Source organism: Limulus polyphemus, unplaced genomic scaffold (assembly GCF_000517525.1).
Source record: "Limulus polyphemus unplaced genomic scaffold, Limulus_polyphemus-2.1.2 Scaffold707, whole genome shotgun sequence".
Taxonomy (NCBI): Eukaryota; Metazoa; Arthropoda; class Merostomata; order Xiphosura; family Limulidae; genus Limulus; species Limulus polyphemus.
In genome coordinates, this window is record NW_013666317.1 from 24915 (window position 1) to 39285 (window position 14371).

At 34.7% G+C, this 14371-nt stretch overlaps 2 protein-coding genes across 3 annotated transcripts in view; both read left to right on the plus strand.

Annotated features, from left to right (window-relative positions):
* Nucleotides 1–14371, plus strand: part of LOC106460097 (FYVE, RhoGEF and PH domain-containing protein 4-like) — a 132139-nt gene that overhangs the window by 23364 nt on the left and 94404 nt on the right. Inside the window, exon 1 of one of the 2 annotated variants that reach the window (XM_013919778.2) lies at nucleotides 9197–10055. The exons of the other annotated variant lie outside the window; for it this stretch is intronic. The gene's annotated coding sequence lies outside the window, so the exon portion shown is untranslated. Of the gene's footprint in view, nucleotides 1–9196; nucleotides 10056–14371 lie in introns of those variants that run through there. 2 annotated transcript variants of the gene reach the window in all.
* On the plus strand, nucleotides 6007–6441 carry LOC106460093 (piggyBac transposable element-derived protein 4-like). The gene has a single exon (XM_013919775.1). It carries the CDS (start codon nucleotides 6007–6009, stop codon nucleotides 6439–6441), a length of 435 nt encoding a protein of 144 aa, XP_013775229.1.

Here is a 14371-nt window from a genome sequence, read left to right on the forward strand (position 1 = left end):
GGCAGCTGCTGTTGTCTCTCTTCTTGTTTCTTTTCTTTTTCCTCCAACAACTGCTGTAATTTCTCTTCTTGTTTATTTTGCTGTTCGAGCTGCCACTGTTCCAGGTTTTTTTGCAGCTGCTGTTGTCTCTCTTCTTGTTTCTTTTCTTTTTCCTCCAACAACTGCTGTAATTTCTCTTCTTGTTTATTTTGTTGTTTAAGCTGCCACTGTTGCATGTTTTCTTGCAACTGCTGTTGTCTCTTTTCTTGTTTCATTTGCTGCTCTTGTATTGCTGCCATCAAGTCTGCTAAGCTGTAGTTTGATTTTCCGCCTCTCGTTTCCATTTTTTTTTCGTTCCACTTCTGACACCAATTTGTTACGCCTCCAGTTGTTAGTTGATTTTCCGTAACTTCGTTCCGACGAAACTTTAGCGACACAAGTCCTTACTTAATAAAACTGGTTTATTCTTTCCGAATACAACTTTACGATACACTTAATTTCAACAGTCGCGCTATAACAAACGCTATATCTCACGTGGCCAACAATATTTTGTCCGCATACATTCAATTACTCATTACACTGTTGTCCCGTCGCATTGTGAGCATCATATATATATATATCAGACTTACACATATCTAGTAAATGCTAGGGCATTCTTAAAGGAACAGGATATTTCTAGAAATACGTGGCGTGATACTAGTCACGTGACCTCGCTGACGCAACACTATAGTGGTTTTATTTCATAGGTACAACAAATTAAAATTACAGGACCTATGGGTGTGCTAATAAATTTACACATTTACTGTATTATAGTAAGTAACGTTAGTTACTGCTTTTAATTACAGTTATCTTGTGGCATTTACCACCAAGCAGAGTATGGAATGTGTGGATGCGGAAATTAACAGACGATCATTGCTCTGTCGAAAAGTTGTATTTATTTTTTCGATAATTATTAATCTATTTCGCAGTGAACTTAATACACTGATATTTGTCAAATGGCTGCCACTTTTTTTCTGTTTGAAACAGGCTTTGGCATTACTGTTTGCCTAAAGTATCTTTTAATCGCATTCCTCACAGCTGGAGATCTCTTCAAACGTAACATGAGCTTTTTCACGTGGTGTGGAGGGCACAAGGTAAAACAGGGTTGACAACGAATGGCGCGAAAATACAGCATACCAGCACTTCAGATAATTAACTGTTTGGAATGTAATAATTAGTTAACTGATAAAATTACCAACAGCGTGCTCTTTTCATAATGTCTGTTTGGGAAATTTTGTGAGTAAAGCTCAAAAAAACGCAATCGTAATTTGTAATTTCTCCTTACAATTGGATTCTTCTAATTCCTCACGCACCTCAGAATAAATATACTTTCTAATTCAAGAACAAGCTAATAAGAAATACTTTGTATTTTATTTCATGCAACTTCGAAGTACGAGATGCTGTAACTACTCGTTATTTAATGTGTTAATTTGATACGATTTTAGTGCCAAATTAAAAACAAAATGACTTCCAAGCTTTAACGTCCTTCAGTTCAGACGGGTAGTGCTCTCAATAACATCACGTGGAAGTGTGATACAATGCAACTTTATGGTGTCAAGCTGTCTAGTAACATGCAGATGATGCAAGGAAACGGTGTAAGTGTTGGGTTAAAACAAACGTTCTTTACCAACATTTCATCTTGCATGTTTTATTTTTTAGAAGTATGCGTATTACAAGAAAATAAAAAATAGCATGAGTAAAGTACTGATTTTTTTAAAATTTTTACAAGTGAACAGACGTAAGTGGAAGTCTTAGCAAAAAAAAAATGTTTGTGGAATGTGCATCTTGGAAAATGTAGGGATGAAAAAAAATGAGTCCACAAATATACAAAAGCCCCTGAAATCACAAGAAATCGATTTTATCAGTTGTTTTTAATGTACCAACTTATTTAACAAATTTATTCATAGTAGAAATTTCTCATGGATAAATATTTTGTTACCGTTGTTGTATGTACTTGTTGCAAGTTCTCTGGGTGTGGCCTTGTGTTTAGCCCACGGGGAATATTATGTTTACGGTTCCTTTCAATGAGTTTTGATCGAACTACTCGCCCCGCTTTGTTTACCTCACATTTTAATTTTGCTCATAAAATGACTGATATCCAAGAATGTTTTTAGTCTCTCGTTCTAGTAACACTGTAGAGTCTCATGTTTTGAGTGTATCTACTTCTAACACAAGGTTTTTAGTCTCTCGTTCTACTAACACTGTAGGGTCTCATGTTTTGAGTGTATCCAAGAATGTTTTTAGTCTCTCGTTCTACTAACACTGTAGGGTCTCATGTTTTGAGTGTATCCAAGAATGTTTTTAGTCTCTCGTTCTAGTAACACTGTAGGGTCTCATGTTTTGAGTGTACCCAAGAATGTTTTTAGTCTTTCGTTCTAGTAGCACTGTAGGGTCTCATGTTTGAGTGTATCCAAGAATGTTTTTAGTATCTCGTTCTAGTAACACTGTAGGGTCTCATGTTTGAGTGTATCCAAGAATGTTTTTAGTCTCTCGTTCTAGTAACACTGTAGGGTCTCATGTTTTGAGTGTATCCAAGAATGTTTTTAGTCTCTCGTTCTAGTAGCACTGTAGGGTCTCATGTTTTGAGTGTATCCAAGAATGTTTTTAGTCTCTCGTTCTAGTAGCACTGTAGGGTCTCATGTTTTGAGTGTATCCAAGAATGTTTTTAGTCTCTGGTTCTAGTAACACTGTAGGGTCTCATGTTTTGAGTGTATCTACTTCTAACACTAGGAGACTAAATTGATGGTTCACAAAATTTATATGCGTTTGTAAAGTTAATATAGGAGTTGCTGCTCTAGCCGAGCGTGGAGTTGTGGTTAGGGTCCCTAGAGTGAGGATCTGAAAAGTTATGTTCGCGTCCCGTCGCCGATAAAACTCATTTCGCGCTTTAGGTTATGGGTGCATTGTAACATTGACGGTAAATATTAAGGAGGCTATATGTGCATACAGCTCTTTTATTGGCATGTGTGAAGATCTGAAACAAACAAACAAAAAATTTCCATACTGTAAAACTTGCTGCTATTGCACTTTTGAAACAAACAAAGACTTTGCTGCGAGTACTTGCTTCTCAGTTTTCACACAAGCGATTTTGCTACGTGTTTATTTGAATTGTCCAATACTGTTGGAAAAAATATATACATGCTCTAACTTTAATGTAGAAATAGACTTAAGACTGTTCCAGTATAAAATAAAAGAATCGATATAGTACAGCTTTGATATGGTTGAGGATGAATACTTCTTTTAGTTGAGGTAAAACTTGAAGCTTATATCGGATTTTTTAAAAACGCAATTTAACTAGACCAATTACAAAAACTATCAATAAATCTAGGCCGGGTTTGTGAGCGACAGTAATTGTTTTAAATAAAATACAAATGTGATGGATGTTAGTAGGCATAAAGTAATTCTTTATTTGCATTTGAACTGCTCAGTGGTCTGGTTATTACCAAACGTTATCATGGTTAATGGCCTATACGATCACCTAAGCGAACTCTGCTGAGTTATTTTGTTATTAACAAACCTTGCCACGATTAGTGGCTAATACGATCACCTAAGTGAACTCTGCTAAGTGTTCTGGCTATTACCAAACCTTGTCATGGTTAATGGCCTATACGATCACCTAAGTGAACTCTTCTGAGTGGTGTGGTTATTATCAAACATTATCACGGTTGGCCTATACGATCACCTAAGTGATCTCTACTGAGTGTTCTTGTTATTAACAAACCTTGCCACGGTTGGTGGCCTATACGATCCCCATTTTATTTACCATTATCAACCTGTCGGATCATTGTGTATCCTTATGGCCTTATTCTAATTTCGCTATGAGGCGCTACATTCAGTGATGTGTGGTGGTGTGACGCATTTTTTAATACTTCCGAGATGTGCCTTGATAAGCGGACTTCTGCAGAAGAAAGCATCAAGGTAGCTGCTGAAACGTAGGATCAAAACTAACTGGTAATTAGAATGTAGTAATTAACAAAGATATCAGTAATTAATTAATGACTAGGCTTAGGTGACCTTATAGGCTACAAACCATGACAACGATTTGTATCAACTATACCTTGTGTTATCACCGAGTTTACATTTCACTAAAGAAGATTCCATGTACGAATCTGGACTCCAACAATTTGGTGAAGTTTTTTTTTTTTCCTCTCTCTCTTTTCTTATATATTCTTTTCGTTCACTGTAGTGTGAAGTTCATGATGATATAAAGTTTTTCAATGTCAGTGTTCTATAAAATCAGTTAAACTGACCATAAACAAATCCGATTTAAAGTGTTTAGATATATTTTTGTATAAAAAGATCTTTAAGTAAAATTTACTTCACAAGTAATGTTTTCTGTACACTTTCTGTTTATTTAATACAAACTATTAATTATAATTTCTATAGCCGTTTTAAAAAATAAATAATTAGAATATAAATCTCCATATGATGATACAGTGAAAAGTACAATCGCCAGCCATTTTATTTACCACTGTCTGCTTTTCAGATGTTTGTGTGTCTGTGTGACCTTATTCTCACTTTGTTATGAGACGCCGCAGTTAGTGGTAGGTAGCAGTGTGGTGCATTTTTTTTAGTAGTTCCAAATGTGCCTTGGAGGGTAAAAGTTTGGCAGATACTGTTATGTGAAATAATCTCAAGTAATCAGCTGAAGCTAAATATGTTATATAATGTCAAGTAATTAGCTGAAGCTAAATATGGTATGTAATGTCAAGTAATTAGCTGAAGCTAAATATGTTATATAATGTCAAGTAATCAGCTGAAGCTAAACGGAACTAATTCTTTAATTTACTTTGCCCCCCTCCTCTCCAGTGGCACAGCGGCATGACTGCAGACTTATAACGCTGGAAACCGGCTTTCGATACCCGTGGTGGGCAGAGCACAGATAGCCCTTTGTGCAGCTTTGTGCTTAACTACAAACAAAATAAAATGTAATTTATTTTGAAAATGAACGCTATTATAATTCCTTTCGACTACATTTGGAAAATAATTGTTGAACTCTCTTAAGTTGGGTCAGTGAAATAAATTTACCTGAACGTTTGGTTGTTTCTATTTTAAATGGTAACAGTTGATTCTTAAGTTTTGCCTCATTTTTTTATTTTTTTTTATTGAGTGTCAGCTCCGATTTCTCTTGTTGTTCTACTATTTTATTAACACATCGCAGACGGGTCACGAGTTTACTCGTGTGTCGTACAGGGCGTTTATCTGTATCATTTATTAAAATGTTGCGTTCGAAAGGAGTCGGACAAGTTTTAGTTTGTTCCGGTCGGTTATTATTTTTCTGATTTTTCCTTACAATACCCATATTTTTATAAATGGCTTTTCGCAGAAAACGTAACGTGTTGAGTGAAGATGAGATGATTACTGAACTACTTGATGATAACTAGTCAGATCTTCCAAGTGAAGGTGAAGATTCTGATGTGGATGTGTTTGTGGATCATTCTGACAGTGACTCTAGATACAGTGACGTTGTTAAGCCTACAAAGATACGTAAAGTTATTGTGCTCTCAACTGATTCTGAATCAGAAAGTGATGATGATTCTACAAATGTTCCTGTTAATGATTTGTTTTCCCGTTATGATAACGATAATTGGTCAGAAATAGATATTCCACCGAATTTGGAAATGTTTGAAGGAATTCTAGGGGCCACTATAACTCCATCTGAACCTGAAAGTATTGCTGCCGTGACAAGTCTAATGTTTGGTGATGACTTGTTTGAAACGTTTTGTCAGGAAATGTGTACCTACCATAATCAAACTGCAGAGAAACATAAAGTGTCATCTAAAGGACTTCAATGGTCTGAAGTTACATCTACACACATGGGGAAAATCTTAGGCCTTATTCTACTGATGGGACAGACAAGGAAATATAACTGGAAAGACTGTTGGTCAACAGATCATATTTTTGATGAGCCCAATATTTTCGCAGACAATGAGCCGAAACAGATTTCAACAAATTTGGACATTTTGGCATTTCAATGATAATCAGAAAATGGATAAGTCTTCAGGCAGGCTTTTCAAAATTCAACCAGTACTGGATTATTTCCTCATTAAATTCAGGACAGTATACAAACCAAAGCAACAGTTGACATTGGATGAGGGCGTGATTCCATGGAGAGGACGTCTAAGATTTCGAACATACAACCCTGCAAAAATTGTAAAATATGGCCTGCTGGTGAGAATGGTGTGTGAGAGTGACACAGGTTATACTTGCAACATGGAGATTTATACTGGTGAGGGGAAGAAATTGGAGGAGACTATTTATTCAGTTCTTGCTCCCAATCTTGGATTGTGGCACCACGTATACCAGGACAATTATTACAACAGTACTTCCATTGCAAACCTGTTCCTGGAACATGAAAAAAGAGTCTGTGGAACAATCAGAGTGAATAGAGGGTTGCCGCCAAGCCTAAAGTTTCAACAATGAATAAAGGTGAAACATCTTTCCGTAAAAAAGGTGATGTTCTCATTTTTATATAGAAAAACAAAAGAGAAGAAAGAATGGTTTCAACCATCCATGACTCATCTGTTTCTATCACAGGAATAAAAAATTGAATAACTGGAGAAGAAATAAAAAACCTATGTTTGTTCTCTAATACAATGCCCACATGAAAGGTGTTGATCTTGCAAATCATACTACAACATTCTCAGATAAACAGTGAAATGGACAAAAAGGTAGTACTTTATCTAATAAATTGTGGCCTTTTCAATTCATATATAATCTGCAAAGTTCTGAATCAACTGAAAATATATATATATATAAGCAGTGCCTCCTCTCTGTGGCAAGAGAGTGGATTACTGACAAAGAGAAAAAAAGCTCACTGGAACTAGAGAGAAACGAACCCAGTCCATCTTCTGAAGGTACAAGGAGAGCACCACATAAGGATCCCCCAGGAAGACTATCTGGTGGCATAAAGCAACATATTCCTATGATCATTTCACCTACAGGAAAAAATAAAATTTCCTACCAGAGCCTGCAAAGTTTGTACTGCCTATGGGAATAGAAGTGAGACACGATACATGTGCAAGTTTTGTGCGGTTCCACTCCATATAGGAAAATGTTTTACAAGATACCACACTTTTAAAATTGACTAGGTGTCTTCATGTACATACTCTGTAAGTTTCAAATAAATGATAAAAAATATAATTGAGTTATGAACAAAATAATACGCATCCGACTCCTTTCAAACTCAACGTTTAAATACATGGCACACAAAGACACTCAGCATGAAACACGAGTAAACTCGTAACCCATCCGAAATATGTTAAGAGAAATTAACAAAGCTAAAAGATTCTCAATTTGAATGTAATCTGGTCTGTGTTTTGTTATCTAGATATTATTGTTAACAGTATTAAAACAATCATTGGTGGTTAATTAGATACAACAAGGTTTAAAACTCAATATTAAGAAGTATCGCTGAGACACTCCAAGTCGATGATTAATGTTCAGTTTTGTAATGCATAAAATTCATAGAATTTTGGAAGCCGAAATAGGGACCAATTACGTTTCAGGCCGTTGTAGGTTAAATAGTTTAATTTTACTTTTTGCGTTAATCTGTGGTAGTAGCAACCAGTACTCTAAATATTCAGACTCGATTTGGCCCTAACGTCCTTGACCTTAACATTCCTGATGGTGTAGCTGTTCATATCTCGTATCTTTCAGAAGACACGCTGACACAATTCATATTTAATGATGACCCTGTCAATCATCGAGTGCTGGATAGCTCATGCATATTAGGCTTAACAAATAAGTAATGAATGTTGGTGTTACATAAAACTATTGCAATTGTTCTTATCACGAAAGAAAAATTTTATTTAAATGAAAATAATAGTATAGCTTTTCTAAATGTAAATGTTTTGAGCTTTGTAATTCAAACATGCTATGGTTTCTACAAAATATGTTGGTGTATTAAAGCTATGTAAGTTTCTGTCCTTTTATGACTCAAGAAATATATTTCACTTTTTCAAGTATTTCTTTTTTTTTTTCATGCTGCCCTGTACTGATCATTTTACTTTTACCAGTGAGAACCATTTACTGCTGAACGTGTGTAATAAGATACGGGCCATAAACTATATATCAAATATTATGTAGATAAAATAACGTGATTTATTGTTTTTTCCAACAAACAAACAGAAAAATACTATGTTTCTTGTTACTAAAATTCTTGCATATAATGCATATGTGTGAGAAGAAAACTATAATTCTTTCAGTGCATATAGGCTCTCGGCTTGTGATAGGAAACAAACTCTTTCCAAATAGATTTCAAAATAAATAAAATAGCCATGATCCCATCCTACTTAGCCAACAAACTCTTTCCAAATCAATTTCAAAATTAATAAAATAGCCACGATCCCATCACTACCTAGCCAACAAACTCTTTCCAAATTAATTTCAAAATAAATAAAATAGCCATAATCCCATCACTACCTAGCCTCTTTTGTTGCTCACGTGTAAATTTTTACATATCTTTTAAAGTCACTTCAGTTTCCAGAACGTTTTTTCTATGCTCTGGTAGCAGCAAACTTCTATGTGCAATGTTATTAAACCGGAGAGATTGATATTCAGTTATGTGGAGTGACAGATAGATAAACAGGAAGATAGATAAGAAGATAAGTAATATATAGATAAATAATTTAACTTTTAATTTTAACAATTGAGATAAATTAATTGCAGAGGATATCTTACGCAGCTGTTTGAATAAGTTTTAATGGAATATTTTCAACTAGAGGATGTGTTTATCACGTGCTTTCCACTTGGCAGCCTTACTCTACGGGCTTTACTTAGCTAGTATATATTGGTTCTTCCTGGAAGAAAATATAATTCTTCGGATGAGGAAAGAAAGAGCTAGATAGACGATTTTTTTATATCTATACCATTATATTATGTTTTTGGAAACTAAACATTTCATCAGTTACGCTTTTTTATTATCGCAATCTTTCTTGGTGGTATAAGCTTTAACTGGAATAACCCTTAGCCATTAGTCTAGCAAAACATTTTAGTCATTAGTTTTTCAAACCATGTATCAAACTAGGCTCAACCAAGGTTTACATGACTGTTCAGAGACGTATACGATGGTTTCATAATAGCCTTTTGTCGACGATATTTCTTCCCCCTGAGTATTGTTTCAGTGTTATGTTATAAGGCTTTATTAAATTAAAACAAAACACATATCTTGTAAATTTTTATTATGTTCTTAATTAAACAAATTAACCAAATTGCTAAGTAAATAAGCCCTTAGATTTCATAATTACCACAGTATGGTGTAGTTACAAACGAATACTGTAATATGGTTGATAATCGAAGTTATAAAGAGTTATCAAGCTTCAGTAATGAATGTGTTCAGATATTAACACTAATAACCACAACTGTGAGAGATACAGTTTTGAGTAAAGTACAAAGTAAAATTACTTTCTGCACTTTTATTCGGATGGTCTTCAAATGGTGTGGCGAAGAATACAGCGGGTTTAGCTGGAACTATATCCTCGACCTTGGTGAAGATATGACGTCACTAACTGCCTCTAAGCTGTTTCTTCTTTTACAAATGTACAGTTATAATAAGCAGAAAGAAACGACTGCAATATCGTATCACATGAAACTGATATCGACACGAGAGGTGACCAACGTATCAACAAATTGAGCTTCATAAGGTGGAAATGATAGTGCCTTGCTGTCCATGTGAAAAGCTGCAGTGGTATGAGGCTGATCTCATCCCGCATGAGTTACAGTTCCGGCATACGCTTGCCAGGGATTCTTGCGCTGCTAATTTTATTTTTCTGTGTTGCCAGCCTCAGTAAAGACACAGAACTGGAGAACAGAGCTAGACTGTGACGTCTTCAGTTCGCCCACATCACTTATGCGGAACCCATAAAGAATATGGTCGCAGTGAAGTAAAATTAATATCTGTGTACACAACCACTTTTGAGTGTAATTCTCCAGAGAAATTATACATCAATTGTTTCAAAATATCATCTATCTAAATCAGTGGATATTAAAATAAGTCTTCAAGATAACGCTTTCTACAGCCTGAAAGACATATCAAGGTGGGTGTTTTTTTAGATGCACACGTGCGTCACAGTTACCATACATGTTGAGTCAACAACATGGCGGTTTATGTTGCTACTTTAGTTTTTTCTAATGAGAAAAAGCACATACCTTATTAATTTCAATGTGTATGGTTAATATTTTTTCATTTTGTTTTCATTAAATAATACCTGTGAAATTGAGAACTACTCGTTTGCAGATTTTTGTATTTTCAATAATGACAATGCGTGTTTAAGGTGCATGATAATGATTCTTATGAGAAATGTATCTTCAGTAAATGTGACTAAAACAGTAAATATCATTTAACTATTTAGTAAGCTGTTAGAATTATCTAAAGAGTATTTATTCTCTTTTAAGAAATAACCATATAATGTTTTTTTTTTCATTTCGACCTTACTCCTAGCGAATTAGGGATCGGTCAGAGCGTTTTATACCAGTCACCAACCATAGCAGACGAGCGTGTTCGGATTCGAACTCGCGACCCTCAGACTGGGAGTCGAGCGCCTTAACTACCAGATCACGCCAAGCCTAACCATATAGTAGTACCATTAATATTTAAGTAGTTTATACCCATCTAGAAAATGGAATCACTGAAACGCTTTCGAATAACTTTTTACGCCCTTTAAGGCCCACACTAACTTTCATTTAGTAATGTTCTTTAACTACTCTACATTATTTTATGAAATACGTTTTATTTCGGGATTTACATCATTTAAGAAGTAAATTAAGAAGCAGATAACGAACATGATTTTTCTTAAGATAACGTTTTTAACTTTCATTTAGGAATAGTTGATGCCCATGAATATCATTGAAAATGAAGTCAACATTACTTGGAGAGGAGTTGCTGTTGCCTTCTTAAACTCCCTTTGTTGAAGAGCTATTGGTTTTTAAGGACGAATAAATGTCTTGTATATTCATGGAGTTGTTAATTTCTCATAATTTACTTTCAAAAACAGTTAACGTCTGTTAACTTTAAGGATGAGAAAAAAAACTCTTCACTTCCTTTTAGGAACACCAGGCGCTCTTGATTTGGAAAGTGTAAATGTTTTAATTTCCCTTTAATCCTAGGATTAGCACCCGCTCTTTAACACATTTATCCAAACTATTTGTGATTCCATCGCTTGTGATTCCATCTGATTCCCATAAACATAAAAAGTACCACTAATATTGCGATTAATTCCACTAATTACTGCTGGGTCCCGCTATGAAAAGTTCTTTACATTGAGTATTGTGACGCAGGTTGGTAGTTTGAGAGTTATTAGTATTTAAAGAACTAGTTTTCTTTAGCTTATTTTGAAATATCCCGTTAAGTTTTATCATTCCAAGATATTTATATGTGGGTTGCCACAGAAAAGAAGTTTATATCACGTGAGATAAAAGCTGTGTAACATTATTATGCTCTTATGTATGTGTGTGAGAATTACAGATCGTGGATTTGTAATTTGTTAATAAAACATATTGTCTTCAATTACCCGTATGAAGATGTTTAAATTAAACTTTTCAAATCTCAAAGAGTGATGTAATTGGGATGCATGATTAATCCTCATATATAATATATTTTCAGAGAAGGACAATTTAAGCCAGAAGACCTTTATTAACTGTGGTCCAGCACTTTGTAATATTTCTTGTTTACAATTCGATTATATATATATATATACGTGTCTTAGCATGTTTAAATTAATGACATGCGTTAGCAAAGCGTTTTACAAACCTTTTCTTCATGTGATCTCATTTTGAGATAAATATTTATGCAACCCCAGACAGCTCTCAAAACAACATAGCAACCAACACACTCACAGTGTGATTTTCAAATCGCTTTAATCCAGAACCAAATTATGCCTAATTGTAACCGTTTTCTTGCGACCCCATGTAGGGTCGCGACCCACAGTTTGGAAACCGCTACCCAGTTAACATAAATAAACAATGACTTTATTCACTGGCTAAGTTGTTGTCTTTGTTCTAAGATTTCATTCAAAATTACACCAACCATGAACAAATAATACCAACCATGTAAGAATTTAATAAGGTTTTGAGCAAAAACCGTATTTTTGTTCTCTTAAGAAGCAGATGAACCTAACCAAAAAAGAAAAGTATCTTTTGCGGTTGTTTACCTTTGAATCAAAGAAATTGTTTTCTTTTATATGTTTAGAAATCTGGAAATCTGTGTTATAGTAGAAAAACAGCCACTTTACTGTTTTTGCTGTGAGTGTTTTCGTCCGATATCAGTCGATGAACTTTCCGTAGCTTATGTTACGATGTTTATAAGGATCTCTAGACTGTGTATTGTCCATGTTGCTCTTTTTGAAAGAGTAAAAAAAGAGTAGAAGATGTGGAATCCATGGAAAAACGCTAAACTTTGAAGATAAAATATGTTAAAACAATACACATATATGGCCCGGCATGGCCAGGTGGTTAGGACGCTCGACTCGCAATCTGAGGGTCGCGGGTTCGAATCCCTGTCACACCAAACATGTTCGTCCTTTCAGCCGTGGGGGCGTTATAATGTGACGGTCAATCCCACTATTCGTTGGTAAAAGAGTAGCCCAACCCTTGCATGGTTTTGTGAAATAAGTCAGAGGTACTTTAAACCAGAAACATTAAGAAAAACTTATCAAGAAACACAAAAAATATACTTAAAACTAAAGAAGCAACTACAAGAATAGGCAACTCTTAAAAAAAGAACTTAATATTTATTAACTCCCTAAATAATTTGCAGACATCTGAAGACGATATAGAAAAATAAATCTGCCATCAAAGAACAATGAAAAATTTATCTTTTATTCCAGTAACACTTAATAGCGTGTGTGAGATCAAAAGATGTTTGTTCATTGTCTGGTTAGAAGTAGTAAGGGATTCTGATCTAGGTTACAGTATTAAGTAATGCAGATGAAAAACGTTGTTATCAATTAGAAACCAAATTGCACCATGCAAAAAGCTGTACGAGGGCTATCAGTGTTGGCCGTACCTAATTTTTAAATGATAGACTAGTGGGAAGGCAGGTAGTTAATATCACTCTCAACTAGCACTTGGGCTACTCTAATCGAATAGTGGGACTTGACAGCCACTTTTATGACGCATCCACAGCCCCAATGCGGAGAACAATTTTTCTCGGTAACAGAACACGAACCATGAACCCTCAGATCAGTACCCTGACACGCTAACTATTAGACTACACCCAAACCGTACATTAAAGAAAACTTGTGCCTGTATTTTTTCTCTCTCTTCCTTCTTAGTAAAACCGATTAGACAGCGTTTTGAATATATCGTAAATATACTTTACAATCTACACAATGTTCACAGCCGGTTACTTTCACTTCTTTTAACAGTTTCTTACTGAACCAAGAATGATAAGTAAATACAGAATTTAAAACTGTATGGTCCAATATAAAACAACATGTTTAATACAAGCAAAATTTCAGTTATTCTTAACTTAAAAATAAAACAAACGTTTATATCTTCACCTAGTTTTTCTGAAAACTTTTCATGAATACAAATATTTTATGTTATTTACTTTACTTGATTTCATGCGGTCTAGAGACGTGTTTTATAAATATATTATCATTATAAGAGTTTAAGGTTTGTAGTGCAAACTGGAGAGTTGTATTCATTGTTAAAAAGATGTATATATATATCACGGTCTTTTACTCCAGAAAACATAATTGGTTTTATTTAAGCCAATGTTTTGCCACTACTGCTCAATCGGAGCAAACAAGACAAGATTTACAAATAATTCGAGTCTGCATAATAAGGTGGACTTCACTCAAGAATATATATATATATATATTTGTTGTAAAATTATATTGCTGTACATGGTGAAATTGAAAGTACGTGAAAACAGGCAAAATTATACTATTTAAAGTACACATAAAATATGTTATTATACTAATTGAATACAAACAGTAATAATTAAAAATTCCAAGGTGATTTTTTAAACTGAGGCTTATTCTCTCAAATCAGAGGAGCTTCTTTGCGTTTCCTATCTAAAACACTGTGACAGTAAGTAAAAATGTTTGCTGTTATAGGTGACAATCAATATCAATTATACAGTGTTTGTCAATAAAATGTTCAGCCACAGCACTGGCTTTGCTATTTAATGTATACAGAGCTCGAAGGTGTTTGTTAATTCTATCCCTTATAGTCTTGCATGTTTCACCGATGTATTCAGAAACACAAAATTTGCATGTTAATCTGTATACTACATTCCTGTTGTTACAGTTTCCTCTTAAACAACCTGGGCCCGGCATGGCCAGGTGGTGAGGACGCTCGACTCGCAAACTGAGGGTCGCGGGTTCGCATCCCCCATCCCACCAAACAT